Source organism: Pongo abelii, chromosome 10 (genome assembly GCF_028885655.2).
Source record: "Pongo abelii isolate AG06213 chromosome 10, NHGRI_mPonAbe1-v2.0_pri, whole genome shotgun sequence".
NCBI classification, from domain to species: domain Eukaryota; kingdom Metazoa; phylum Chordata; class Mammalia; order Primates; family Hominidae; genus Pongo; species Pongo abelii.
Window position 1 is genome coordinate 6,255,257 of NC_071995.2, and position 25,712 is coordinate 6,280,968.

At 51.3% G+C, this 25,712-nt stretch overlaps 1 protein-coding gene and 1 long non-coding RNA gene across 2 annotated transcripts in view; one reads left to right on the top strand and one right to left on the bottom strand.

Annotated features, from left to right (window-relative positions):
* Positions 1-2,205: 2,205 nt before the first annotated feature.
* Positions 2,206-25,712, top strand: part of CD9 (CD9 molecule) — a 37,924-nt gene continuing 14,417 nt past the window's right edge. Inside the window, exon 1 of the mRNA XM_024256620.3 lies at positions 2,206-2,476. Coding sequence (XP_024112388.1) covers positions 2,411-2,476 — 66 coding nt within the window. The 5' untranslated portion in view covers positions 2,206-2,410. The remainder of the gene's footprint in view (positions 2,477-25,712) is intronic.
* The window catches only part of LOC129049304 (uncharacterized), a 57,692-nt gene continuing 36,660 nt past the window's right edge, over positions 4,681-25,712 (bottom strand). The window contains exons 6-10 of the long non-coding RNA XR_008512299.2: positions 16,627-19,121; positions 12,659-13,007; positions 10,135-10,325; positions 7,660-7,758; positions 4,681-4,920 (exon numbers count right to left, since the gene is read on the bottom strand). This is a non-coding gene — a long non-coding RNA (uncharacterized LOC129049304). The remainder of the gene's footprint in view (positions 4,921-7,659; positions 7,759-10,134; positions 10,326-12,658; positions 13,008-16,626; positions 19,122-25,712) is intronic.

Sequence of the window (25,712 nt, forward strand, 5' to 3'; positions counted from 1 at the left end):
CCATCTACCACTATCGGTTGTTTCCCCAGTGCAGCCAGCTGCCTGCTTCTGTGTATTTGCATATCCAGTTCCCTCTGCTTGGAATTCCCTCCTCCACATTGACTACTGACTCCACCTTCCCAAGCCAAGTGAGCTGCTGCAATGTCCCCTGCTCTGGGAAGCCTCCTGGACTCAGATTGACTTGGGGATGTGCCCTGTACCCCTACTTGTTACTAGCTTCTGCTGCTCTGCCTCTCATCTCTCCCTCCCCTTCCCGCCCTGACACCTCATGGGGTTTTGCCCTGCCCTCTCCAGCCTTTATCCCATTGCCCCGCCTTCATTCATTCTTCTCTCACCTCAACTACTCCACAGCCTCCTAGCAGATTTGCACCTGGTCCTCAGCTTAACTTTCATCTACCACTGCTCCCCTCATATTACCTGACGGCGTCTTCCCAAATACAACATCTCCATGTTCCATGCAATCCCCTCAAACACTGCGCCAAGGACTGGAGATGCCAACAATGGTCCTGGTCCTCAAGGGGCTTCCTACCTGCCCCTCCGGCCTTCTCCCACCCAACTACCTAGAACACAGGCAGAGAACCTCTGAAAACACAGCAGATCCAACCATTCCCCTGCTTGAACCCTTCGGTGGCCCCTAATGCTCAGAGTGCAAAGTTCAGGAGCACAAGGCTCTTTCTCACCTCCCCACAAACCACCCCGTGACTCCAGGCTCCAGCCCGGAGCCCGGACAGCCCCTGCCCCAGCCTTTGCCCAGGATTCTCCCTTGGCGGCAACTTTCCCTGCGGTTCTGCAGCATCACCTCCCAGTCTGGGTCAGAGGCCTCTCCTTAGCCTCTTAGCCCCCAAGCCTCTCTCTGTAACTGCACCTATCACCCTCAAACCATTGTCTGGCTGCCTGTCTCCTCCACACTGGACCCTGAGCAGAAACAAGGGCTAATCCATGTTTTTCAGCTCCTACCCCTAATGAAATACCCTAATAGATACTGAAAAATGTTTTTGAACCAATGAGACAAGTCTAATGATAATAAACAGGCAAATAACAGCAATGTGCTAACAGTGGCTGTTTCTGGTGAGCAGAATTTTGAGGTCTGTTCCTTTTACTTCTTGGTATTTCGGTTGTTTCTGTAATGGCTTTTGTAATCTTGCTTTTGTAATCATAAAGGACAGTCGAAGAAACTTCATTTTGAAAATAACACAAAGGGATTCTGGGACTTCAAAAGAAGGGGACTCTCCTCATCCACTCCAGAGAATCAGGAAAGGAGTGTTTGAAAACCCACAGAATTCCCTACAAGTGTCGTGGGGAGGGCCGGCCAGCCAGCCAGGGCGCATGCTGGCCAGCAGGTGGGGTGGGCTCTGGGTCCGGGAGAAGTCAGATCAGTGCTCTGTACAGGGCCTTGAAGGCAAGACGAGGAATTTCGACTTAGGTCCTTGAATCTGGAGAGCCACAGAAAGTTTGTGAGCTCAGGAGAAGCGCTCCGAGCTCGGCATCTGGAGTTCAAGGCAGCAGCGAGCAAGTCTAAAGACGCAGGAGGGAGGGTGGGGTGGAGGAGTAGAGAGAAAACAGAAACCGTCTACAAACCCTTTTTCCCTCTGGGGCAACTAAACCTCAAGTGCAGGAAGCGCTTGGGGACTGCCCAGCCCTCAGCTGTGTTATTATTCGGTGATAGGTACTTGCTAATTACTTCCAAAAGCCTCCCATCTGTCATCCCACCCAGACTGCGCGCTTCTAATTCCTCCTACCCCACATGCTGTGCCCAGTGAAAAGTATGGCCAGCGAGCGAAGGTTTGCAAGGAGACAGACGAGGGCGAAATTAAGCCAGGCGGCTTCGCTTTAAATCCTCGCAAAGCAGAAGGGCCCCTCATTCTGGCAGCAGGCCTTGGCCAAGGGGCCTTCAGCCCAGACGACCCGGGAAAGAGTCTCCCAAAGCAGAACGCCCGGTCGGACGCCCAGACCAAACGCGGGGGAACCGGAAGGGCGAGGCCTCCACATAAGTCCGCGGTAAAAGTGGCAGGGAGTGGCTGCCTGGAAAGACCCCAGGACGGCTGGAAGGAGTGGGTGGCGGGTGGGGGTTAGGGCGACTAGGCGGGGAAACAGGGAGAGGGTCGGGCTCCGCGGCGCAGCTGGGGCCGGGGCTCGCCTGACTTGGTCGAGGGCGCGGGGCGGGGTGCGGCCCGGGCGGGGCCGCTGGGGCGGGAGGCGTGGCCGGCGGGGGGGAGTGGGGGGCGGCTTTTCCCGGCACATGCGCACCGCAGCGGGTCGCGCGCCCTAAGGAGTGGCACTTTTTAAAAGTGCAGCCGGAGACCAGCCCACAGCCGCCTGCATCTGTGTCCAGCGCCGGGTCCCGCCCGTCCCCGCTGCGCGCGCCCCCCAGTCCCGCACCCGTTCGGCCCAGGCTAAGGTAGCCCTCACCATGCCGGTCAAAGGAGGCACCAAGTGCATCAAATACCTGCTGTTCGGATTTAACTTCATCTTCTGGGTGAGTGAGCGCGACTGCCGCGCGCTCCTCTCAGGGGCCACCTGTTCGCGGGCCCCGGACACTGGCCGCGGCCGCGAGTGCCGGCAGCTGGCACTGCCCGCACCGGGCAGGCACCGGGCGGGAAGAGAGAGCGCCCTGCGGCTGCCAGCTGGCTCCAAGGCCGGGTCCAGGGCCGGGCGGGACGGCCGCGACGGGCGCATTCGGGTGGGGGCTCATCACCGCCCAGCCGGCGTGGGGAGCCGGGCCCTCCTGAGATGAGGCGTGCGGGAGGGTTCTGAGCACTTTCGCTCGCCTAGGATTTGAGCTGGGGTGTGTGTCTGCTCCCAGCCCAAGCCCCTCCGAGTGCCAGCGGGGAAGGCAGGGAGAAGCGGAGCACCCCTCTTTGGGCCAGGGCCAAGGAGGACTGTGGTGAGCAGTGTGGCTCGTGACCGGGTGGGGTCTCCCGGGTAGGGGGCGCCAGGAAGGGAGGGTGCGGGCACGGCGAGAGCTCAGCCAAGAGCGGCTCTCACTTTTACACAGGAGCGGCAGGGGTGTCTCGGCCGCGGGTCCGGCCCCGGGACCCAGTCCCTGAGAGTCGGGGGCCCCTCCACGCTTGAGGAGGAACCTCGCAGGCCCCCATTCCCTCAGACTTTGATTCTGAGCCACCGTGAGAGCGCCAAACTCCCTGGAAGCTACCTGAAAGACTAGCTTGTCTTGATTTCTTTCAAGGACGATAAGTATCTTCACTGGAGAGAACGCTGAGAGTTGAGGAGAGGAGGGGGCAGATACCTATCTGCGCCTCTAGTGGGATGAGTCCTGTGTGTGCATTTCCGGGAGAGATCAGGTGCCAGCCAGCTGCCCGCCCAAGAGAGCTTTGGCCTTACCCTCTCCCCTCCCCGCCAGCCCAGGCGGCCCACCCAAGGCCAGGCAGGGCGCAGAGCGGACGTTCATCTGGAGAGGCCAGCGGGGCCAGGAGCTCCAGGGACACCTGCTGCAGGCCACTCAGCCTCTACAAATGGGAAGGCTGAGAGGCGACAGAAGCAAGGAATAGGAAACCCTTGTGTCCTTGTTTCTATAGCCACATTCTCTGCACACACATGACAATACTTGCCGCTCTGCAGGCAGGAAGATAGTCTCTGTGCCACTCTCAAGATAGATGGATGTAGAAACAGGTGCATGCCACCAGAGTCTTGTAACAAAAAAGTGCACTTGGCCAGGCACAGTGGCTCATGCCTGTAATCCCAGCACTTTGGGAGGCTGAGGCAGGAAGATCGCTTTCATCCAGGTTCGAGACCAGCCTGGGTGACATAGTGAGACCCCATCTCTACAAAAAATAAAAAATTAGCTGGGCGTGTTGGCATGCACCTGTGGTCCCAGCTACTCAGGAGGCTGAGATGAGAGGATCGCATGAACCTGGGAGGTCAAGGCTTCAGTGAGTCATGATTGCACCACTGCACTTAGCCTGGGCAACCTAGTGAGCCCTGTCTCAAAAAAAAAGAAAAGAAACAAATGCACTTATTCCCCCTGGAGCTGGTCACTGAGGTCCCCACAAGCCTCCTTAGGGAAATCTAAGATTTACTCCTCCCCAGAGCTGAAGGGGTGGTTGAACAGTTTTTCCTATTTGCAGAGACTGACCTCCCCTAGTGCATCGGTCACCATAACACACGCCCTAGTGAGGACAGCATATAGGTGTGCTCCTGCCCAATCCTTGACTTGTTTTAAAAAGACCCTGCCGGCCGTGGGCACCCCTCCTCCTGTGTTGCCACCCACCCCAGCAACCAGCCAGCTGCCACGCTTAGCTGCTTCTTTTCACCAATCCCTGGCGGCAGAAAAGTATGAGGGAAGGCAGCTGGCCTCACCCACCCTTGACCTTTGGGAGTTTTCCTCTCCCCTCCCAGGTACAGTCTCTCCCTGCCGGTGTGTTGGTTAGTCCTCAGCTGTCTGCCTAGACTGCATCCAGGTTTGGGACTGCAGGGAAACACAGACTGCCACAGTGTGCCTCCCTACCCCCATCTGCCCCACGGCATACGCAGGAAGCTGATGCGAGCCTCCCAGGGCCACTGGTATCTACTCTGTCTGTGGCCTGCTGGCCTGCAATCTGTCTGTACTGTCCTCAGCCTGCCACCCCACTCGTATTCAGAAGCCCCTACGCCTGGCCCCAGCCTAGGTGCAGCTGATGACCTATGTAGTCTGAAACAAATCACTCACACTGGAAATGTTTGGAATGACTTTTGAAGATCGTGCAGTCCAGCTCTCTTATTCATAATGAGGCAGCAGAGGAAGAGAGATGGGGTGATTTACCCAGGATCACAGAGACAGAGCCAGTATTACAATTCCTGGGGCCCTTACTTTACTTCTGTCCTCTTCCATCTTCATCAGAGGCAGGAAGGTGGGCAGTACTGTTTTCCTGAATTACTGTTCATTTGTCCTGTATCTGGGTCCCTATGGAGATGAAGCCCTCATCCCTAGGAGATGATGTAATGAAAAGGAAGACTGTGGTCGGTCCACTTGTGCAGAGTCTTAGTCTTTAGAGCCTTTCTTGTTCTAGTCCCATGATGTAGCCAAGAGCAGGAAGCATTGTCCCCACTGTACCAATGATCAGGAAACCATTTCCCAGAGAGGTTAGGTGACTTATCCAAGGTGATGGGGCAGGGTGGTCTCAGAACTAGGTTACTTTACCCAACTGGGTTTGGCTGCTGAGTGGGAATGGGAGAAGGGTGGGAAGAAGCTCCCAAGACTCTCTTAAAGAAAGCTGTAACCTAAGGGAACTGCTCGGGTGATTATGTTGTCACCACATCCGTTTCTCTCTTGAGACCAGACATTTATAAACTTGGCATTTGGAACCTGATGTGGGCCTTGAAAAGCAGGAATTGTGAGGCCAGTACCCAGCAGCGCTTCGCACAGAGGATGCTGAGAGGGGGTGTCCAGCAGGCATCCAGAGAGAGGCCAACCTCAGTGGAGTAGGATGGTTACTGGGGGACTGTGCCTCTTCCCTGGCCTGATCTCATCCCTGTGGGTCACTCCCTGATGGCCACAGCCAAACTGGCAAATCAGTATGTTCTTCCACCACCTCCAGAACCGGCCCTCCTAGCTCTATTTTGATTGTTTCTACATTTCCTTCAGACCTCCCTGCCCGCCCGCCCACCCCCCAGAAAACAGTTGAGAGGGAAAACATCTTGCTGATGTCCCTGTGGTAGACACACAAGTATTTCTCCAGCTGAAATGGGGAACCAGGGTTAGGGCCAGTCCAGTCTGACAGTTGCATGTCTGCCCTCTTTCTGGTCAGTCAAGGGGAGGAACTCCTTAGGGCAAAAGAGGGAAAGGTTTGGCTATACTGACAGAGCCCAGTCCCCTCCCCACCTCCCTCAGCCCCTTTGCTTACTGTCTGTCACCCCTCGCTCACTGATGGGAACAGCAGTGTGGGGCTGGGAGGTCTCTTTCCCAAGAAATGTATCCCCTAGACCTAGGGGAGGCTGGTGCGAAACACAGAGACCTACACTGGGAATTCAGAGATCGGGATGTGAGCCCAGCTCTGTCCTCAACTCACTTTGAAACGTTGGGCTGGTCACTTCTGTGCTCTAACCTCAGTTTCCTCATGTGTAAAACAATGGCTTGGAACAAATGGTCTCAAAAGGTCCTTTCAAGCTCAGTCTATGAACCCAACACCCCTACACATACCACATACAGCAATAGAACTCTCCTACACAACCCAAAATAGGAACCAATATTGGGTACAATGGATACTATGTTGGTGATGGTCACACTAAAAGCCCAGACTTCACCATATGTAACAAAACTACATTTGTGTCCCCTAAATCTATAAATAATAATAATAAACAAAATACAAGTCCTGAATTGGAAATGGGAGATGGATACCAAGGCTTGTCCTCAGAACTCAGCTTTTCTTGGCCTTTACCTCTGGAGCAAGAGCCCAGCTGGTGCTTTTCTTTCCTGTTACCTCTCAGTTCCCTCTCCTCACCCTGGGTGGGGTCTCTCTCAGGGGTGTTCATTGCCCGTATACCTTAGTACTTGGCCTAGTGGTCAAAGCACCAGTCCTGGGTTCCATGTCTCATCACCAGATGGGGCTGGTGACCTCCCCACATGGTGCTGTGATAGTTAAATTGGGAGTATGTGTAGTGCACTTAGCGTAGTAGATTGCACTAGACGCATCTTCCAACAGTAGCTAGAGGCCCTGGGGAGGGTGGGAGCAGTTCTCTAAGAAGTGTGGAAGTCTAAACTGCAGGTGTGGCCAGGAGGACCCTCCCAATCCACATACTGGCCTCCCTGCCTCTTCCGGTATCAGTGCCAACTTTGTCCTGTGCATCAAAACCCTGACTCCATTTCATGGGTTGCTACTGCTCATTTGGCTGCGGGAAGGCCCCGCTTCTGAAAATAAAATTGCATGTCAGAGAAACCCTAAGGATCAGGATTCTGGATCTGGGCAGGGCATGGACAAGTTGGGTGGCAGCGGCAAAAGCCCCTCCCCACGGTCTGCCTTTTCCCCCAGAAGCAAGTTGCTGGGACTGTTGCATGAAATGGCTCCCACCTCCAGCGCCCAGACAGCCTGCGCTGGGGTGAAGCTGGCTACACGTGCACTGAAGCTGGCAGGGTTGGGGAGAGGTGAGCTGAGGCCAGGTATCTGCATCCTTTGCCCAGAATTTTGATGGTCTCTCCCCTACACCCACAATGGGTGTGAACAACAAACACCCGATCTTTTGATGGTGGTGAGGATTCCTCTGCGCACGCTCACACTCAGATGTTCTCTACCCCTTTCTTTTCAACGTGGCCCACAACACCATTCCAGACCCTGCTCTATTGTGCTCGGAGGAAGCAGCTGCTTGCTCCGGCCCGAATTTGGGAGTGCTTTGATAAGCAGCCCTCTCTAGGGCCCCGCCAGTACTGACTCTAGACCAGCCCTCTGCGGCTGCTGGGCTCACAAATCAGCCTTCTCACCCCTTCCTCCAGGAGGAGTGTTGGATGAGAATCTCCCCCTTACACACATGGATCCTGTGTTTGTTTTGTCTGCTTTTTTTTGTTTGTTTGTTTTTTGTTTTCCTGTTCTGTTCAATTTTATAAGGAGGCGTAGCTTTTGGAGTTGGTTGCAGGGTTGGGTTTGGAACTTAATAATACCTTGGATTTACAAAGGCGCCTTTTCTTCTAAAGAACTCGAACCGTGATGGTTCTTACCTGGGTGTGGTTCTCACCTGGGTGAGCCTGGCTGTGAGGGTAGGGGGCCTGAGGTTACCCCAACCACAGCTTCTGTGGTCCTACTGGCAGCATGTTCTAGACAGACCTGTGTGGAGCTGGGGAAGGGAGAGTGGAGAAGTTTGAGGAAGCTGCATGTTTATGTTCTGTGTTCCTCCCTCCCCCAGGTTGGGGTCAGCGGGACTTTATTTGGATCTACCACAGGCCTTTTCAACCAAAGCCTTGCAGAAACAGGCTTTACCCCGTACACACAGAAGAGCAACGACTTCGTTAAGAGTCTGAAAATCTGGGTGAGAGCCTGTCAGACTCATGGCCTCAGAGAGCGGGAAAAATCCTTTGCAACTGGGAAGAAAATTCAGAAGACAAAAAAAAATGCAGGGGGATGGGGGTGGGGGCTAGTCTTTATACATTTCTTTTCTTTTCTTTTCTTTTTTTTTTTTTGGAGACGGTGCTCACTCTGTCACCCAGGCTGGAGTGCAGTGTTAACAGTCATGGCTCATGGCTCACTGCAACCTCAACCTCCCAGCTCAGGCAATCCTCACACCTCAGCCTCCTGAGTAACTGGGACTACAGGGATGTGCCACTACACCCAGCTAACCTTTTAATTTTTTTGTAGAGACAGGATCTCACTATGTTGCCCAGGCTGGTCTCAAACTCCTAGGCTCAAGCGATCCGCCAACCTTGGCCTCCCAAAGTGCTAGGATTGCAGGAATGAGCCACCGCGCCTGGCCTACATTTCTTAAATTTATGTTTTAAGGCCTGACTGCAGATTACTTGCCTGTTTTATTCCATGGAAAAAGTCATGCTGGTCCAGGGACATTCTTATTTTCCATCAAGTGATGGCATGCAGCCGTAGAAAGCAACATCCTGTCCCCAGTTGAAATAATTTTTTTGTGATAATTTTATTGTATCTATCTGGTAATTTCCTCCCCCCCTACCCCTCCAAAAATACTTGGTTGTGGATAGTTTTTAAGTACTATATTCTGTCATCCTAGACTAATACATCTTAACGTTTTTAGGGAAATTTTTAGGGAATTCCTTGGAATCAGTACGACCTGCCTCCAGAAAAATGTTATGTCTGTTTCTGGAGGCCCATAGACATCTTTTTTTTTTTTTTTTTCTTTTTCTCCATTGCCCAAGCTGCAGTATAGTGGCACCATCATAGCTCACTGCAGCCTCAAACTCCTGGGCTTTACACAATCCTGGCCTCGGCCTCTCAAGTAGCTGGGACTACAGCACACACCACTATACCTGGCTAATTTTTTTTGTAGAGAGAGGGTCTCTGTATGTCGCCCAAGCTGGTCTTGAACTCCTGGGCTCAAGCAGTCCTTCAGCCTCAGACTTCCAAAGCACTGGGATCGTAAATGTGAGCCACCACGCCCAGCCTGAGCTCACGCTATAAACGCCCCATATTGGTTTTTCTCCCTCAGTTTCCAGACAACCCCTGCTCTGTCCTGAGTCCCATATTTCTGCCATAAGAAGCAGGTTGCCTCACCGTTCCCCGGGGGCTGCAATGGGGGCATAACAGGGGACTTGGTGAAAGGCATTAGAAACGCTAAATTCCCTGGTGATCAAGTGCAGTTCAGATGGGACAGCTGGCCTCCCACCCATCCCTCTGACTCTCAGCTTAATCATTGCCTAAGGAGTGATTTTCACTCAGTTAATTTAATGAGTGCTCTGTATTTCTAGTACACACGAAAAATGCAACTTTATGATCTTCCAGCCAGGTTGGGCCTCTTGGCTTAGCTTTTCCCAAAGCTTGGTGCTTCGTCTTTGTTCAGGAAGAGCGGAGTTCTGTCTCTCTTCTCCTTCCCTCCAAATGCAGATGGAAAGGCTTGTCCTCTGAGGACTTTCAGAAAGGAGGAGTGTCTCAGGAGGAATCATTTGGGGAGCTGGACTCCCGAGAAGTTGAGAAGCAGCCTGGTTAAGTAACTGGGAAAGGCAAAGCAGCCTGACTTGGAGAGGGGCCTGGACTAATGTGATTCCAGAGGAGGTCCCAGTGGAGAGAAGTTTGGGGACTATTGACTTGGAGAAAAATCAGAAACCTGGGTCTTAAGGGCCCTTCCTCTTCAATCCTTAAGCCAGGCATTGTGCCCGAGGGAAGAAATAGTGGCTCTTATGAGCTCTGCTAGAAAAGTAACCCTTCAGGCCAGGCGCGGTGGCTCACGCCTATAATCCCAGCATTTTGGGAGGCTGAGGCAGGCGGATCACCTGAGGTTGGGAGTTTGAGACCAGCCTGGCCAACATGGAGAAACCCCGTCTCTACTAAAAATGCAAAATTAGCCAGTCATGGTGGCAGGTGCCTGTAATCCCAGCTACTTGGGAGGCTGAGGCAGAAGAATCGCTTGAACCTGGGAGGCGGAGGTTGCAGTGAGCTGAAATCGTGCCATTGCACTCCAGCCTGGGTGACAAGAGTGAAACTCCATCTCAAAAAAAAAAAAAAGAGAAAAGAAAAGTAACCCTTCACAGCTTACCCAAGTTTCCAGTGAACACCTCTGAGCAGGCTAAGCAGCTGGTGGCTCCTGCCAACCCCCCTCCTCGGAACCGAGCTTCACAGCTTCAGGTGCCGGTCCCTTGCTGACACTCCCAGTCTGAGCTGTGCGTTACTCTCCAAGTTCAGAAACAACACAATACATGGGTCATGGGAGAAGATCCTTGACTGAGGCTAAAAATACCATAAAGTTAATCAGGCAGTTTTATTAATTATGAATTTATTAATTCAAAACCTATTCAAGGATTTTAGGTTTTTTTGTTTGTTTTTTGTTCTTTTTTTTTGAGATGGAGTTTCACTCTTGTTGCCCAGGCTGGAGTGTAATGGCACAATCTCAGCTCACCGCAACCTCCGCCTCCTGAGTTCAAGCAATTCTTCTGCCTCAGCCTCCCGAGTAGTTGGGATTACAGGGGCATGCCACCATGCCCGGCTAATTTTTAGTAGAGATGGGGTTTCTCCATGTTGATCAGGCTGGTCTTGAACTCCTGACCTCAGGTGATCCACCTGCCTCAGCCTCCCAAAGTGCTGGGATTACAGGCGTGTAGTTTAATTTCTTTTAAATCTAAGTTGATTGAATCTGTAGTATGATAATACAGTGTACTGATTTATTAAAACTCTAAATGAAAAGATCAGCAAAATCATACTATTTATGAACTCATCATTGCTTTTTTTGTTGTATGTTTTGAGACAGAGTCTTGCTCTGTCACCCAGGCTGGAGTGCAGTGGCACAATCTTGGCACACTGCAACCTCTGCCTCCCAGGTTCAAGTGATTCTCCTGCCTCAGCCTCCTGAGTAGCTGGGACTACAGGCACACGCCACCACGCCCAGCTAATTTTTGTATTTTTAGTAGAGATGGGGTTTCATCATGTTGGCCAGGCTGGTCTCGAACTCCTCACCTCAGGTTATCCACCCACCTCTGCCTCCCAAAGTGCTGGGATATGAGCCACCGCTCCAGGCTCATCATAGCTTTTCAAGTCAATAGAAGTCTGGTGTTTGAATCCACATCATGTCTTCCCTTCTAGGTGGGCAGTTGCAGTGTACTAGTTTGCATGCACACCCCAGATTTATGCCCAACTCCACTGGATGTTTTCTGGGTGGGGAGTCATCCATACCTCCCTCAGCGGCCCCGTTCCTAGAGACAGGAGGCCCTTCCCACTAAGACATATTCCTCCTGCTCTCCATGGTGCAATGTAAACATCTTCTTTCTCGCAATGTGGGACTGTGGATTTAAATTTATTACTGTTAAGCTCAGATGTTTTAAAGCTTCCTGTCTGCAAGCCTGAGAAAATCTCTTCATACTCTCCTTTCCTCCTCTGTAGTCAAATTGTAGCCCTGGCTCCCTAAGACACAACCCTTTAGAGACCCAGACTGCTAATTTCTTTTTTTTTTTTTTTCTGAGACGGAGTCTCGTTCTGTTGCCCAGGCTGGAGTGTAGTGGCACAATTTCGGCTCACTGCAACCTCTGCCTCCTGGGTTCAAGCAATTCTCATGCCTCAGCCTCTCGAGTAGCTGGGATTACAGGCATGTACCACCATGCCCGGCTAATTTTTGTGTTTTTAGTAGAGATGGGGTTTCACCACGTTGACCAGGCTGGTCTCAAACTGCTGACCTCAGGTGATACGCCCACCTCGGCCTTTCAAAGTGCTAGGATTACAGGCGTGAGCCACCGTGCCCAGCTGGGACTGCTCATTTCAAATAGAAATTAGATTCTCTTCCAGGATGAGGAGGGACACTTCGGCCTTCTTTGTCATGGGAAGCTGGCACTCTCCTCTAGGACCCTAGGGTGTGTCTTGAGAGCTCGTGCCCAGGGCTGTAACACAGAGAGGCCTGTGCCGATGTCATCTTGTTCCTCTGCCCTTTGCTGGCAGGATGGTTCTGGGGAAAGGCAGAGGCTCCGGGTGCTACTCTGGGGCTGTTTTCACCGGGGATGGAAGGACCATGGCCACTAACGGGCTGCGGTCCTGTCTGTGGACACAATGCCAATGGGCAGCTGCAACAGTGCAGCCAAGGGGAGAGGAGGGTGTGCGAGTTGCCCTGGAGAGTCCCTTCCCAGAGCGCTGCCTCTGTCCACGCTGACTATATGATCAGTGGAACCAAGGGTGTGACTGAAGCTCTCAGGCCAAAGGCCAGGGAGAGGAAGCACCAGCTGTTTTTTTAAGACTCTCTTCGAGCGCCCGCTACCCCCACTGCCCCTGAGTGAGGCCAGGTGTAGGTGGTACCTCCAGCCCAGGTGGCCACTGCAGCTGCCCTGCTGTCAGGGAGGAGGCGCATCTGCAAGCTGCCTTCCTTCCTGTGCAGATGGGCTCCCTTGTGGACTTTAAAGATCGAAAACACCACTTTGAAATGGGATTAGATATGAATAGGGGGGGAAACAGGCAAAAGGGAAAAATTCTGGCTTCAGAATAGAAGAAATGGATCAAAAACACAAACAGCTTAACAAAATAATTGAGAATTGGGATTCTGCAGTCAGACCATTCTGGGTTGAAGTTCTATCTCTGCCACTTACTTGCCCTGTGATCTCAGTTGAGCAACCTTTTTTTTTTTTGAGACGGAGTCTCTCTGTGTTGCCAGGCTGGAGTGCAGTGGCATGGTCTCGGCTCACTGCAACCTCTGCCTCCTGGGTTCAAGCGATTCTCCTGCCTCAGCCTCCCAAGTAGCTGGGAGGCACGCACCACCATGCCTGGCTAATTTTTTGTATTTTTAGTAGAGATGGGGTTTCACCATGTTGGCCAGGCTGGTCTTGAACTCTTGACCTTGTGATCCGCCTGCCTCGGCCTCCCAAAGTGCTGGGATTACAGGCTTGAGCCACCGCGCCCGGCCCGAGCAACTTAACTTTTGTGCCCCAGTTTGTTTATCTAAAAAATAGAAGACAATATTACCTCCTTGGCGGGCCTATTCTGAAAATTAAATAGTTCCGGGGAAGTGCTTAGGATGGGGTGTGGAACATAGATAGCAAATATTTGAGTACTTGCTGCTAGTAATTAGGTGACCTAATATGAAGAAGGAGCTCCTGGCAGAGGGGTAGGGCAGGTGATAGGTTAGACAAGAGTTTGGGGATCTTGGCCTCCCTTGCTGGCTTGGGGCTTGCAAGATCCCATGTTGGAGAAGGAGGGCCATTCCACCAAGCGGTGCCAGAAGTGCTTTTAGCCTACCCTGCCACTCCAGGCACCACATGGCATTGCTTGAAAACTGTCAAGGAAGGAGCATCTCCCACCACTCAGGGCCACGGACGCACGTGGCGGCCAACTCTGCAGATGAAATGAGAGCAAGCTGCTGCAAGTGGCTAGAGTGTGTCAGCAAGAGTGTGTGCAGTCATCGCCAGACAGCTCGGCGAGGCATACACAATGGAAAACAAATGTGTGGTATTCTGGAATTTAAAGCAAAACATCCAAAACAATCCCCCACATCAGATGATTTTGGTTAAGATCAGAATGCCTGCTTTCAGCGGAAAAGGGATTTATGGGCTGGCCAGCGTAAGCTACGCGTCTGGCAAGCAGGCAGTGGAAACTTGAAATGGGATTTCTTGTTTAGGAAGAGGTTACCTTGGGCCGGGGCCTCCCTCCCAATCAGCCCCAACATCCTAACGCCAGCAAACTTCGCTGAAGCTCTTCTCCTCTCCAGGGCAGAGGAAGGGCTCCAGGTTTTTAAATGATGCTGACTTTGTCCTTGAAAGGAGGGAAGATTTCTCAACTCTTGAACTTGTTCAGACCAGGTAGCTGCCTAATTTCCAGAAAGATATGCTGAGAAAGAGCTTACGGAGTTCCTCATCCTCTGCCACACCCTGGAGAGGGGACCAAACTGTCTCCCTTCTATCAGGGAGGAGACAGGCCAGCAAGTAACTGATCTCTGCATGGCATGTGCTGTGCACGGGACAGAGGAAGAGTGCTGACAGCTGGGTCACTCATGCCTGCTCTGTGACCATGGGCAAGTCGCTTTACCTCTCGGAGCCTGTTTCTTCATCTGTCACAGGAGTGATCCTAACTAGCTCTCAGGCTCTAAGGCAGCCCACTAAGAATCAGAAGGGGCAGCAGGGCCTTATAGTGTAATTCTAGTCTCCTCCCTGGGGAACCGCTCATGCATTGCATTACTGTTGCTCCCATAGGGAATGTTCTCTTGTAATGCCCTGCAGCAGCCTGAGGCCAGGCTCGAACATTTACACACAACGAGCCAGGCATAGCAAGGTGGTGGCACCCCCAGGCTGTAGCTGTCTAGGGCCACCTTCACCCTTCCACCCAGGAGCCCCCCAGCTGCACTAGCACCCCTGGAAAGGGAGGCCACTGAGTCAGGAGGCAGGCTAAGCATGTGCTTAGGGCACCAACAATGCAGGTAGCTCAAGGAATCCAGGGAAATGGGCACTTTTTTGAGCTTTATCTTAGAAGTTCAACTTTTTTTATGTTGAATTGTATGGGTTGTGAGGTAGGTACCATCATCATCTAAGTGTCTAGAGCACTAAATGGCCATAGAAGGCAGAAGTTGGCCTCTCCAGGGACCTGGCTTGTCATGGAATGTTGAGTTTAAGTGTATGTGTGGACCCCTCTCCCCAGCCTGCCTTTATGGTGTAAAAGAACGACATATAATAGCAGGGGCCATTTATGACCCAGGGACGTTGCGGGGGTTGGGGGGAGTGGGCCAGGAGCAGGCAGGGAGTTGTCTTGATAGAAACGCCGATTCCTGCGGGGAGACAGCAAATTAGTGACTCTCCTTAAGCCTTACTTTCCTTATCTGTGTAATGAAGGTGATAATACAACCAGTTATAATACAACTGGTTGTATTATAATACAAATGGAATATTTAATGTAAAGCTATTATATGGCCCGGGCTCACAGGCAGAGCTCCTGTGTTAGCTTCTGCTGCTGTTGCTGTAGTTGCTGTTACTGGTACCTCTCCTTAACATTTTTCACAGATTGAGGTTGTCTAAATGTTCACATTCATCCATATCTTCTCGCTTCAGTTCATGAAACCACATCACACAAGATCAGTCAAAGCTGAAATTTACCTCCAGTCTTTCTCCCTCTTGAACACGAATTAGAGGACTTAATCTTTCCATCTGTATATAAAATACTCATTTCTGAGACTTCCCCAGTTTGGGGAAGACGGATAAAGAGGGGAATCAGTTTTGCACTTTGCTGGAAACACCTGTAAGAATGCCCCATTGGCAGAGACTTGCTTTGTGGCACTCAACTTGGAAATTAATTTACAATGGAAATTGAAGGAAAATCTACTTCATATCCACACCAAGAAGGGTGGCCTCAATGCTTCTCCTTCAGTTCACTCCTTGTGCCTCCCAAAAGGAAGTTGATTCTTCATATGTAGAATTTTCTGGACACCTAGAACACCCACACCCAGAAACCAGGTCCCAGAGAGATGCAGAGCCACGGTCACCATTGCTTGTATAGACACCGGGGGTAGGAAGTGGAAGGAAGGTAGCGCCTGAGGGTGTAGCTTCCCAGGGACCACCGCCTCTCCCAGCCTCAATGGAGGGAGAGAAGAACAAACCCAAGGGAGAAGCTACTGGTCAGCATCTTCCCTCCCTCCCGCTTGGCCCCCACCTAGGCTAGGGTCAACACCCTGAATCGAAAGCATCTGTTGTCAAGCTGCAGCAGGCAGGGAAACCCTGTTACCATGTTAAGGTTTAAGTCAGAGCATTTTGCCAAAGTCAACACATCCAAGCCTCCCACTTGTCCCCCAAGAAAATTTCTCAGGGATTCGCATCTTTCCCAGTCACCCCCTGGCCAGTGAGGAAGCACCGTGCATTGAGAAGAGCATGGCTTTGAGTTGTCCATGTGGAGCTGGTTCTGTCTGAGCTCTGCCTCTTCCTGGCCGTGTCTTTTTGAGTCAGTTGCTTAAAATCTCTGAGCCTGATTCATCCATAAAATGAGGGTGATGAGAGGATTCAGTGAGAGACTGTACATAAACCACCTCCTGTAATGTGTCGGGGGCGTGGGTCCATGTACATAGTAACTCCTACTGTTAAATTGCTACTATGGTGTTCTTTATTTTCCCTAAGCTAGATAACCTACAACTTGACCATCAGCCTCTTTTTTTTTTTTTTTTTTTTTTTTTGAGATGGGGTCTCTGTCACCCAGGCTGGAGTGCAGTGGCGCAATCTCAACTCACTGCGGCCTCGACCTCCTGGATTTAAGCCATCCTCCTGCCTCAGCCTCCCAAGTAGCTGGAACTACAGGCGTGTGCCACCATGTCCAGCTAAGTTTTTGTGTTTTTTAGTAGAGACTGGGTTTTACCATATTGCCCAGGCTGATCTCCAACTCCTGAGCTCAAGCATTCCGCCCCCTCTCAGCCTCCCAAAGTGCTAGGTCAGGTCAGAGGCCTGACCATCAGCCTCTGAGTGTATTCTTTTAAAAAATTGTTTTTCTAGAGTTCGGGGAGGTTTGAGGAGAAGTCCAGTTTCATGCGTAACAGCGAGCTGGCCTAGGGAGCACAGCCGGCTGCAGAATTCAGGGGGGAGGTTCTTACCAGGAGTGCCCTGCTGCAGGCTGTGGGGAGCCTCTCATGGGCCCACTGAGTCACCAGGGCCTGGGTGGTGGATGTGCATTTGGGAGCCAAACGCAGGTTCCAACTTGAGCCCTTTACCGTGACTTCTTGGCTCAGTGGGTTCAGCACAGAGTTGTCCAGCCGCTATCTCTCCTTTCTAACCTCTTCCTGCCTCTAATGGTCACAATGCTGCATTTCCAAGGTGACCCCAGGTGCACTCCCCGTGGCTTCACAGTGCTGGTCAGAGCATTTGAGCCCCCACTCTCCAGATCGGAGTGTAAAGTAGTAGGGTCCAGTCCTGCTCCCTCGTGGGGCTGGGCAGTGAGCTCTCCCTAACACACACAAAGCACCTCCAGCTCAGAGGAAGCTCACACCTCCCATCCGTGCCTTCAGGCTTTTCGGCACTGGCATTTAGAAAGCTATTCTCTGGGTTCAGAACCCCCAGAGAGAGCTTTTCTCTGTCCTTCCTGATTATCGGTGTGTCAATGAAGGCCTAGAGTAGTGGTTCTTAAACTTAAGCGTGATGAGAGTCACCTGGGGAGGTGTTGGAAAACAGAGTGCCGGCCCATTCCCACCCCAGTTTCACTGAGTGGGTCTAGGAGGGAACTGCGAATTTGCATGTCCAGGTTCCTGGGTCATCCTGCTGCTGGTCTGGGGTCATTTTGAGAGCTGCTGGACTGGCATAGAGAAGAGCTTCCTGGGTTGCCTTTGAAGATAAGAATTTCTGAAGATTTGAGCACTGCCTTCAGACAGTGGCTCGGTAGAAGTCCCAAGAGCAGAAGTTGTCTAGAGAGGAGAGATGGCCCCCTAGGATGCACCTGACCAACCAGTCATACATACAAAAGGGAACTTTGGTTCTCTAGGGCTGTGATCTCTGGGGCTTTTCAACTTGGCTGTAGTAAAACTAAAGTTAGTAATATGCCCTGTTGTCATCTAGAAATTCCGCCATGAACTATTACAGTAGTTTACTTGTGACGCTTAAGGAGAGCAAGTTGTGGCAATTTCTTCTGCTGATTACGGCGGAGTTTTGGTTTTCGTGTTGCCGGTGTTTACTGTGTGGAGCACCCCAAAGCCTCTAGTCCTGCCCAAGTGGCTTTGCCTTTCCAAAGACAATAGCCCCAGCCTTCATTTGGAGGTGGGAGAGGAGGACACAGAGAGGGTTGGAGGAGGCTGTGGGCATCGGGATCCTGTTTGTTCTTGCTGGCACTGCCTGGCCCGGCTTCCTGAGGAGTGAATCAGCCCATCCAAGGCTTGGCATGCAGTAGTGAGCCAAGGGTTGCCATGGAGATGGGCGAGGCCCAGAGCCCACAGGTCTGGGTGGCCTGACTTGTTTTTAAATGTTGAAGTCTGTGCGAACAGGGAGGGCCTATCTCCACTTCTGTGGCTTTCTTAAAGCGTGACTGGTATTTTGGGGCCTGGAAAACTGCTGGTGTGGGAAACTTGCATCTCCAGTATTTGGTGTGTTGCTTACTTCCTGGGTGCCATGGACAACTATGACTAACGCTCTCCCAAGTTTAGTAGATTACAAAAACAAAAACCAGGGCTGACAAGCATCGTACTGAAGGAGGGTGATAAAGAGGCCAAGGTTTCCTTTCCTGCCCAACCCAGGAAAATCCTCTCTCTCTCTCTGTTATCTGCTGCTGTAATAACTCCTTTCAGCAGGGTTAATTTGCCCATGGAAGCAGGTTGTGATCCAAGGAAGGACAGAAGCCTAAAATCTGAGCCAACAGTCTCCCTTTAGCCTTCCTTCCCCACTTTCCTTTGGCCATTCCCATCCAGTGTTGATGGAGCTCTGGATGGCAGTTTGCGGGTGTGAAGCAGATAAATTTATCCATTTTCCTCCACTACCCAGCGCTCACACAGACTCCCACAGAAACCAGAAAACAGAACCCCAGTGTCCTAAATTCCCCCGCTGCCACCCAGCCGCCTTCTCCGATCACAGGAGGACACAACAGCCGTCCACAGAGGGCCCATGAATTGCCCCAGTGTCACCTCACGTCTTTCTCAGGGTTTATTATTATTGTCATTTTTTTTCCCTATGGAATCTGGCAGGCTGTAACACTTCACAGTTTTCAGAATGTTTTACATGCATCACTTTATTTAATCCTCGCCTTCAACCTATGTTGAAGGCAGGACAGGTATCATACTGTATTTTTTCACAAATGAGGACTGTAACGTTCAGAGAAGCTGAGGAAAGTGTGTAGTGTCAGAGAGCTCCTAGGTAGCAGTGCCAGAATTAGAGCCCAAGTTTATATCCATCACAGTCCAGTCATTCTCAGCAGGTGTGCAATAGAATCCGTGGGAGCACAAAGAGTCCCCTGGGATTGCTGAGGCAGGTGCATGTTTAGAAATCCCCCAGGTAGGCCGGGCGTCATGGCTCACACCTGTAATCCCAGTGCTTTGGGAGGCCAAAGTGGGTAGATTGCTTGAGCTCAGAAGTTCGAGACCAGCCTGAGCAACATGGTGAAACCCTGTCTCTACAAAAAAAAAAAACACGAAAAAAAAAATTAGCCATGTATGGTGGCTTCCACCTGTGGTCCCAGCTACTTGAGAGACTGAAGTAGGAGGATCGCTTGAGCCCGGGAAGCAGAGGTTGCAGTGAACCAAGATTGTGCCACTGTACCCCAGCCTGGGTGACAGATTGAGACCTGTTTCAAAAAAAAAAAAGTATTTCCCCAGATGATTCTGATGCCCACCCCATATAGAACCAGGCCCTAGGTGGTATAGCTGTGCAGGCAACAGCTCACCATTCTTTCTATTAAGCCACCTGTCCCTTGCTGAAAATTGTGTATCATTTTGACCATGGGCTCAGCAGAGTAACCAAGTAGCCATTGCTTTTCCAGGAGGACAGTGGGAAGTTGGGAAGAAAGTTCTCTCTCCTTCCTGGACTCCATCCACTCACCACTGCCCACCTCCAACCCCTCCCAAAGTGGTAGATGTGGCCACCTCAAGGCTAAGGCAGTCTTCAGCGAGAAACCACTGTGAATAATGATCTGCTCTCCACTTTCTGGGCTTTCCAAGACAGCTGAATAGAGGAAGCATAACAAATATTTTGTCCTTTTTAAAAAATGGGCTGGGTACAGTGGCTCATGCTTGTAATCCCAGTACTATGAGAGGCCAAGGTGAGTGGATCTCCTGAGCCCAGGAGTTCGAGACCAGCCTGGACAACATGGGGAAACTTCATCTCTACAAATAATTTTAAAAATTAGCTGGGTGTGGTGGTGCACACCTGTAGTCCCAGCTACTCAGGAGGCTGAGGTGGGAGGATCACCTGAGCATAGAGAGGGCGAGGCTGCAGTGAGCCATGGTCATACCACTGCACTCCAGCCTGGGTGACAGAGTGAGACCCTGTCTCAAAAAAAAAAGTGTACGGCCAGTCAGTACATATTACAGAAGATGGGACCTGGAGAAAAAGGGGGCCCACGCCAAGAGCACCCAGTTTGTTTGACCACAAAGGATTTTTCTTTGCAGTAGGATTTGTCCCATAGGCAAACTTGACTTCTCCCACCTGGGGAGTGGCATGCAGTATGCCCTCCCCCACACTGAAACCACATTCAACCCACTGCTCTTTTCCTCTTCCTCTTCCTCTGGGTTACCTCCTCTTTTTCAGCACACCTACTTCAAGAATTTCCATCAGGAGGCCAGGCTATACATACGAACCTCCCCAGGTTCTAACTGGAACTGGTTTTGCACACTTGGCATAGAGTCCCCAGAGCAGCCAGGTGCCCCTAAGCTCCATTACACTTTGATGTTTTTTGTTTAATCCTCTTGAAATTGGAAATGTTTCCTTTAACTCCAGGTGTGTGTTTCAGTGTAAGATTTCTGAACCTGTCCCTGCAGCAAGATTTTGCAGTGTGAGTCACTGAAATTCTCATCTTTGCGTGGGAGCCTTTGGTGAATTGTGCTTTCAGTGGTGAGTGAGTGTGGCAAGAGATGACCAGGACACCATTCACTGTGGGCCTGAGTTTGGGGCACTCTTGGGTTCTCATGTCTCCTGAGGCTCACATAAGCCCCAGGTGACCAGCTTACCTGTGTTCATCAAACATAAGAGTGTTTGACTGGACTTCTTTGGGGGATGGGGGTGCTGGCAGAGTTGCAGATAAAGACCGAGGACAGCAATGCATGGGTTGTTTTTTTGTTGTTTTTATTTTTGGAGATGGAGTCTCGCTCTGTCACCCAGGCTGGAGTGCAGTGCCTCGATCTCGGCTCATTGCAACCTCTGGCTCCTGGGTTCAAGTGATTCTCGTGCCTCAGCCTCCCAAGTAGCTGGAATTACAGGCACGCACTGTCACACTCAGCTAATTTTTGTATTTTTAGTAGAGACGGGGTTTCACCATGTTGGCCAGGCTGGTCTCAAACTCCTGACCTCAAGTGATCTGCCCACCTTGGCCTCCCAAAGTGCTGGGATTACAGGCATGAGCCACTGCACCTGGCCTGCATGGGCTTTTTATAAACTTGGTTTTCAAAAGTCTGTATAAGGATTTGCCCGTAAGTCACATTGGGCCATGCTTCACCAAGAGAAAGGGAAATTGTTGTCATTCCCCAAATATTCCCCAGCCAACCTTCATGGGTCCTCCTTAGTATTTACTCTGGGCAAATAATTATTCTTTGTGGTTTCTTTTTTTTTTTTTCTTTTGAGACAGAGTCTTGCTCTGTCACCCAGGCTGGAGTACAGTGGCGCGATCTCGGCTCACTGCAAGCTCCGCCTCCCGGATTCATGCCATTCTCCTGCCTCAGCCTCCCAAGTAGCTGATACTACAGGCGCCCGCCACCACGCCCGGCTAATTTTTCATGTTTTTAGTAGAGACAGGGTTTCATCATGTTAGCCAGGATGGTCTCGATCTCCTGACCTCGTGATCCGCCCGCCTCGGCCTCCCAAAGTGCTGGGATTACAGGCATGAGCCACTGCGCCCGGCCTCTGTGGTTTCTGACTCTTGAGATATTAGAAGATGGATCTGGATAAAAGGCCTGATGGGAAAGGAAGCTGGTCCAAATGAAGAGGACACAGGAGAGGAGATCTGGGTGGATTTCAAATACTTTTTCACTGAAGTAGTCATTCATTTATGGAGTAATTACTTACTAATGACCATCTGTCCAAAGCATGGATGGGGCAAAGGAGATAAAAAAAAAAAAGAATGACTCAGAGGTCCCGTGGACCTCAAGGAGCTTGTGCTCTGATGAGACGGGAGGCAAGCCCCAGATAGAGGAAGGGCAGAGAGTGCGGAGCGTGGATGCTGGAGAGGACAGGACGGATGCGACACTGGCCTGCTCACGTGCTTGGCTTGCTCGGGTTGCATTTGCCATTCACATGGGAGGACTGGGGGGAAATGGGTGGGGAAGCAGCAGGCTTGGCTTAGGCGATCATGACAGCATTACAGGAGGGACTTGCAGAGGCACAGTGCACGAGGCTGAACTCAGGAAACTTGGAGAGATCGCATCTAAGGAGCAGACAAGGAGGAGGCAGGGTTCAGTGGTGTCAGCTGCTGCGGGATCCCAAGACATGAGGATTCAGCAAAAGTCTTAAGACTTGCGACCCCTTTCGGGTTGGGAGAGATGCAGTGACGAGCCAGTGAGGACTTGGAGGTGGTTAAGCCGCCAGCTCAGGGGTGAAAGGAAAGCAAAGAGCACCCTGAAGGAGCTGCGAGGTTGAAGAAAAAGAGGGTTCTATTTCTGGTTTTGTTCCGTTTGGATTTTTAGGTTAGGGAGACCTGTCTGTGTGTTCGCAAAGGTCAAAAAAGTGGCAGAGGCAGACCTGCAGTCAGGAAAGAGGTTAATTAATGGAGCAGGTTCTTGAAGGAGACAGGAAGCTTTGAAAGAGAGAGACCCCTGCTTTATTGTTTTATACACTTTGTTTTAGAATAATTTTAAATCTACAGAAAAGTTGCAGAGATAGTGTAGAGAATTCGCTCATCCTCCTCCCCAGTTTCCCCTATTGTACCGTCTCATATTATGGTGTTTCATTTGTCACAACTAGGAAACCACCATTGGTACATTCTGTTAACTGAGCTCTGGACTTACTCAGATTTCACTAGTTTTTCATGTAACATCCTATTTCTGTTCCAGGGTCCTATCCAGGACACCACAGGACAGTTGTCATGCCCCCTCAGTCTTCTCTGGGCTGTGACAGTTTCTTTCTTTCCTTGTTTTCTGTGACCTTGACAGTTTGGAGAAGTACTGGGCAAGTATTTTGTAGACTGTGCTCAGTTGAGGTTTGGCTCATGTTTTTCTCAGGGCCTAGCACCAGTGAAGAAATGAAGAAATTTCCAGTAAAACAATGGGAAAAAATGACCCTTTTCCTCTCGGCCCTCTCAAAGGGATGGAACCATTTTTTGGCCAGATAGCAAAGGAGCTTTTCCCAGCAAAACCAGAATGTTTCCATTTGGCTTTTCTTGGAAACAAAAGAGGAAACCATGGGTAGGGCCGCGAGCTGGGAGTAGAAACTATGGGCTCTCTCCCGCATCCCTGCATCCCTGCCTGACCAGCTGGGGAACTGCTGGTTGCCATCCTCTCTCCAGAGCCCTGGGAACAGGGCACTTGTCTCATTCAGCATCCACATCAAACTTGCTCTGCTCCTGCGGTGATAGGCTGGAGTGGGGCAGCCATCGAGGAAATTGCATGGTCAGCATGCCGCCATATGTCTGTTAATTAACCTGGGAGGAAGCCATTGACCCCTTGGCCTCCCAGACTCCTATAGTCTCATTTATGGAGCCACTGAATAATTGACTTGGTGCCCTCTTTTAAGGGTTAAAGCTCTCTTTGTTTCTTGCTCCTGGCCTCTCCCATTTAGTTTCTCCTATTATTAAAGTAGCTGAAGCTGGGCGCAGTGGCTCACACCTGTAATCCCAGTGCTTTGGGAGGCTGAGGCAGGAGGATTGCTTGAGGCCAGGAATTTAAGACCAGCCTGAGCAACATAGCAAGACCCCTGGCTCTACAAAAAAAAAAAAAAAAAGGTTTAAAATATTAGCCAGGATTAGCGGCATGCACCTGTAATCCCAGCTACTCAGGAGGCTGAGGTAGGAGGATGGCTTGAGCCCAGGAGTCCAAGGCTACAGTGAGCTGTGATTGCACCACTGCACTCCAGCCTGGGTGACAGAGCAAGACCCTGTCTCAAAAAATAAAGCAGCTGGGGTGAAAGCTGGATGGGGGCAGGAGAGCCCCTCTATGCCACAGCAGAAAGTGAGTTCTCCTAGAAAATACTTCAGGGCGCCTGACAACCATGAAAGGCATTATTGGGTGGCACTGGTTATACAAGTTTTGTGACCCTGTGACCCCAAGCCATTGTGACTTAGCCAACTGGAGCGATGTCTCCAACAGTGTTACAGAAAATGGGGCAGCTAATGGTTCACATAGCATCCCCTCCGGCCAGGGAACTCAGTCATTCTGTCAGAAAAGGCAGCAGGGTTCACTCCTGATTTTTGTCCAAGTGCTCCCAGTCATGCCCCTGGCCCTCCCTTTTCTCTGGGTTACTTGAACCTTTCTCCTCTCTTACTGTGAGTTGTTAAGCCTCTGAGACCGACACCTATGGCAGCTTTTCCCGTTTCTCCAGAGCCAGCTGCTTTTCCTTCCTGGTTATAGTGAAATGTTGTAGCTTTGACAACCAAGCCGCGTGATGTAAGGTTTAAGGTGGGGTCCGAATGCGGGGGACTCCCGACTCCGGGCTTGGCCTGGCCCTTGGCCAAGATAAGACCTGAGATGCTTCCTTTTCCCTCCTGGTTCCAGTTCTCCAGCCCAGCATCCTTCTTATCACCTGTGCACAGAGACCGGATCAATGACTGGACTTAACATATTGGCTCAGGGTCCTTGACGTTGGGGCTCTCTATAAGATGGAAGGGGCCTTACCCCTGGAGGTTCCACTGGGGTACCCTGTCATTATCGGAGCGTGGAACATTCCCAGAGAGACGCAGCTCCTGCCTGTGAGAGGCTGCTGTGCAGAGCATAGCTTTACCTCATCTTACAGCTTAGTTCCTTGGCAGGCCTGGGATTGTTTTCGTTCTTTTCTGCGACTCAGTTTTCCCAGCAGATAAGGGGTGGGGTCATAACTTCACTCATCAGGGGAAATAAGATGACTTGGGAGATAATTGCTTGATAAGCACAAGCCTACAGCCAAAAGGACAGTAAGGAGCACTGTCTCGCTATCTCCCTGTGCACACAAGAGCATCACAAGACCAGGGCGAGAGGGAGGAACAGGGTGAGAAACAGGTTGTGGCTAAACGTGGACAAAAATTGAGCTCCGGCCTACAGTTTTCAGGTTAATGCTTTTATGTCCAGGAGGCCAGCAGCCTCAGTCTTCCATTCCCAGGGGAGGTGGTATCACCTTTGTACTTTTTTCTTTTTTGGGACGAGTCTCGCTCTGTCACCCAGGCTGGAGTGCAGTGGCGCAATCTCCGCTCACTGCAAGCTCCGCCTCTCGGGCTCACGCCATTCTCCTGCCTCAGCCTCCCGAGTAGCTGGGACTACAGGCGCCCGCCACCACACCTGGAGAATGTTTTGTATTTTTAGTGGAGACGGGGTTTCACCGTGTTAGCCAGGATGGTCTCCATCTCCTGACCTTGTGATCCACCCGCCTCGGCCTCCCAAAGTGCTGGGATTACAGGAGTGAGCCACCGCGCCCAGCCCATCTTTGTACTTTTAACGCTCAGGGACCCTGGAGGACCCAGGCCAGGACTTGCCACCTACAGAGTCAAGACCAGCCCAGTGTGTGCTTGTCTAGTTCCTTGTGTACGTGGATTCAAGCCACATAACTCTTCTAGCCCAGCATGCTCCCAGCAGGGCGCGCCTCCCGGCCTGAGCTAACTGCGGTGCTCCTGGTTGGGGAACCCATAGTCTGAATGCGAGTACCCTGCTGGGTCCAGGACGGTGGAGACTCACGCTTCTCCCCAACCAAACAGTGATCTGCTTGCCGCCTTTGGATTAGGCCAGGAGACCCTCCCTCACTGGCCTTTTATTAAGAAGGAAAATCAGACTCGTGTTTGAATTCAGAACTCTCAAGTTCATTTGAACTCTCAAATTCCTGTGCCTGCGTGAGTTTTTCTCCTCCGCGTTGTCCAGCCGCGGGTCACGTGGCGTCG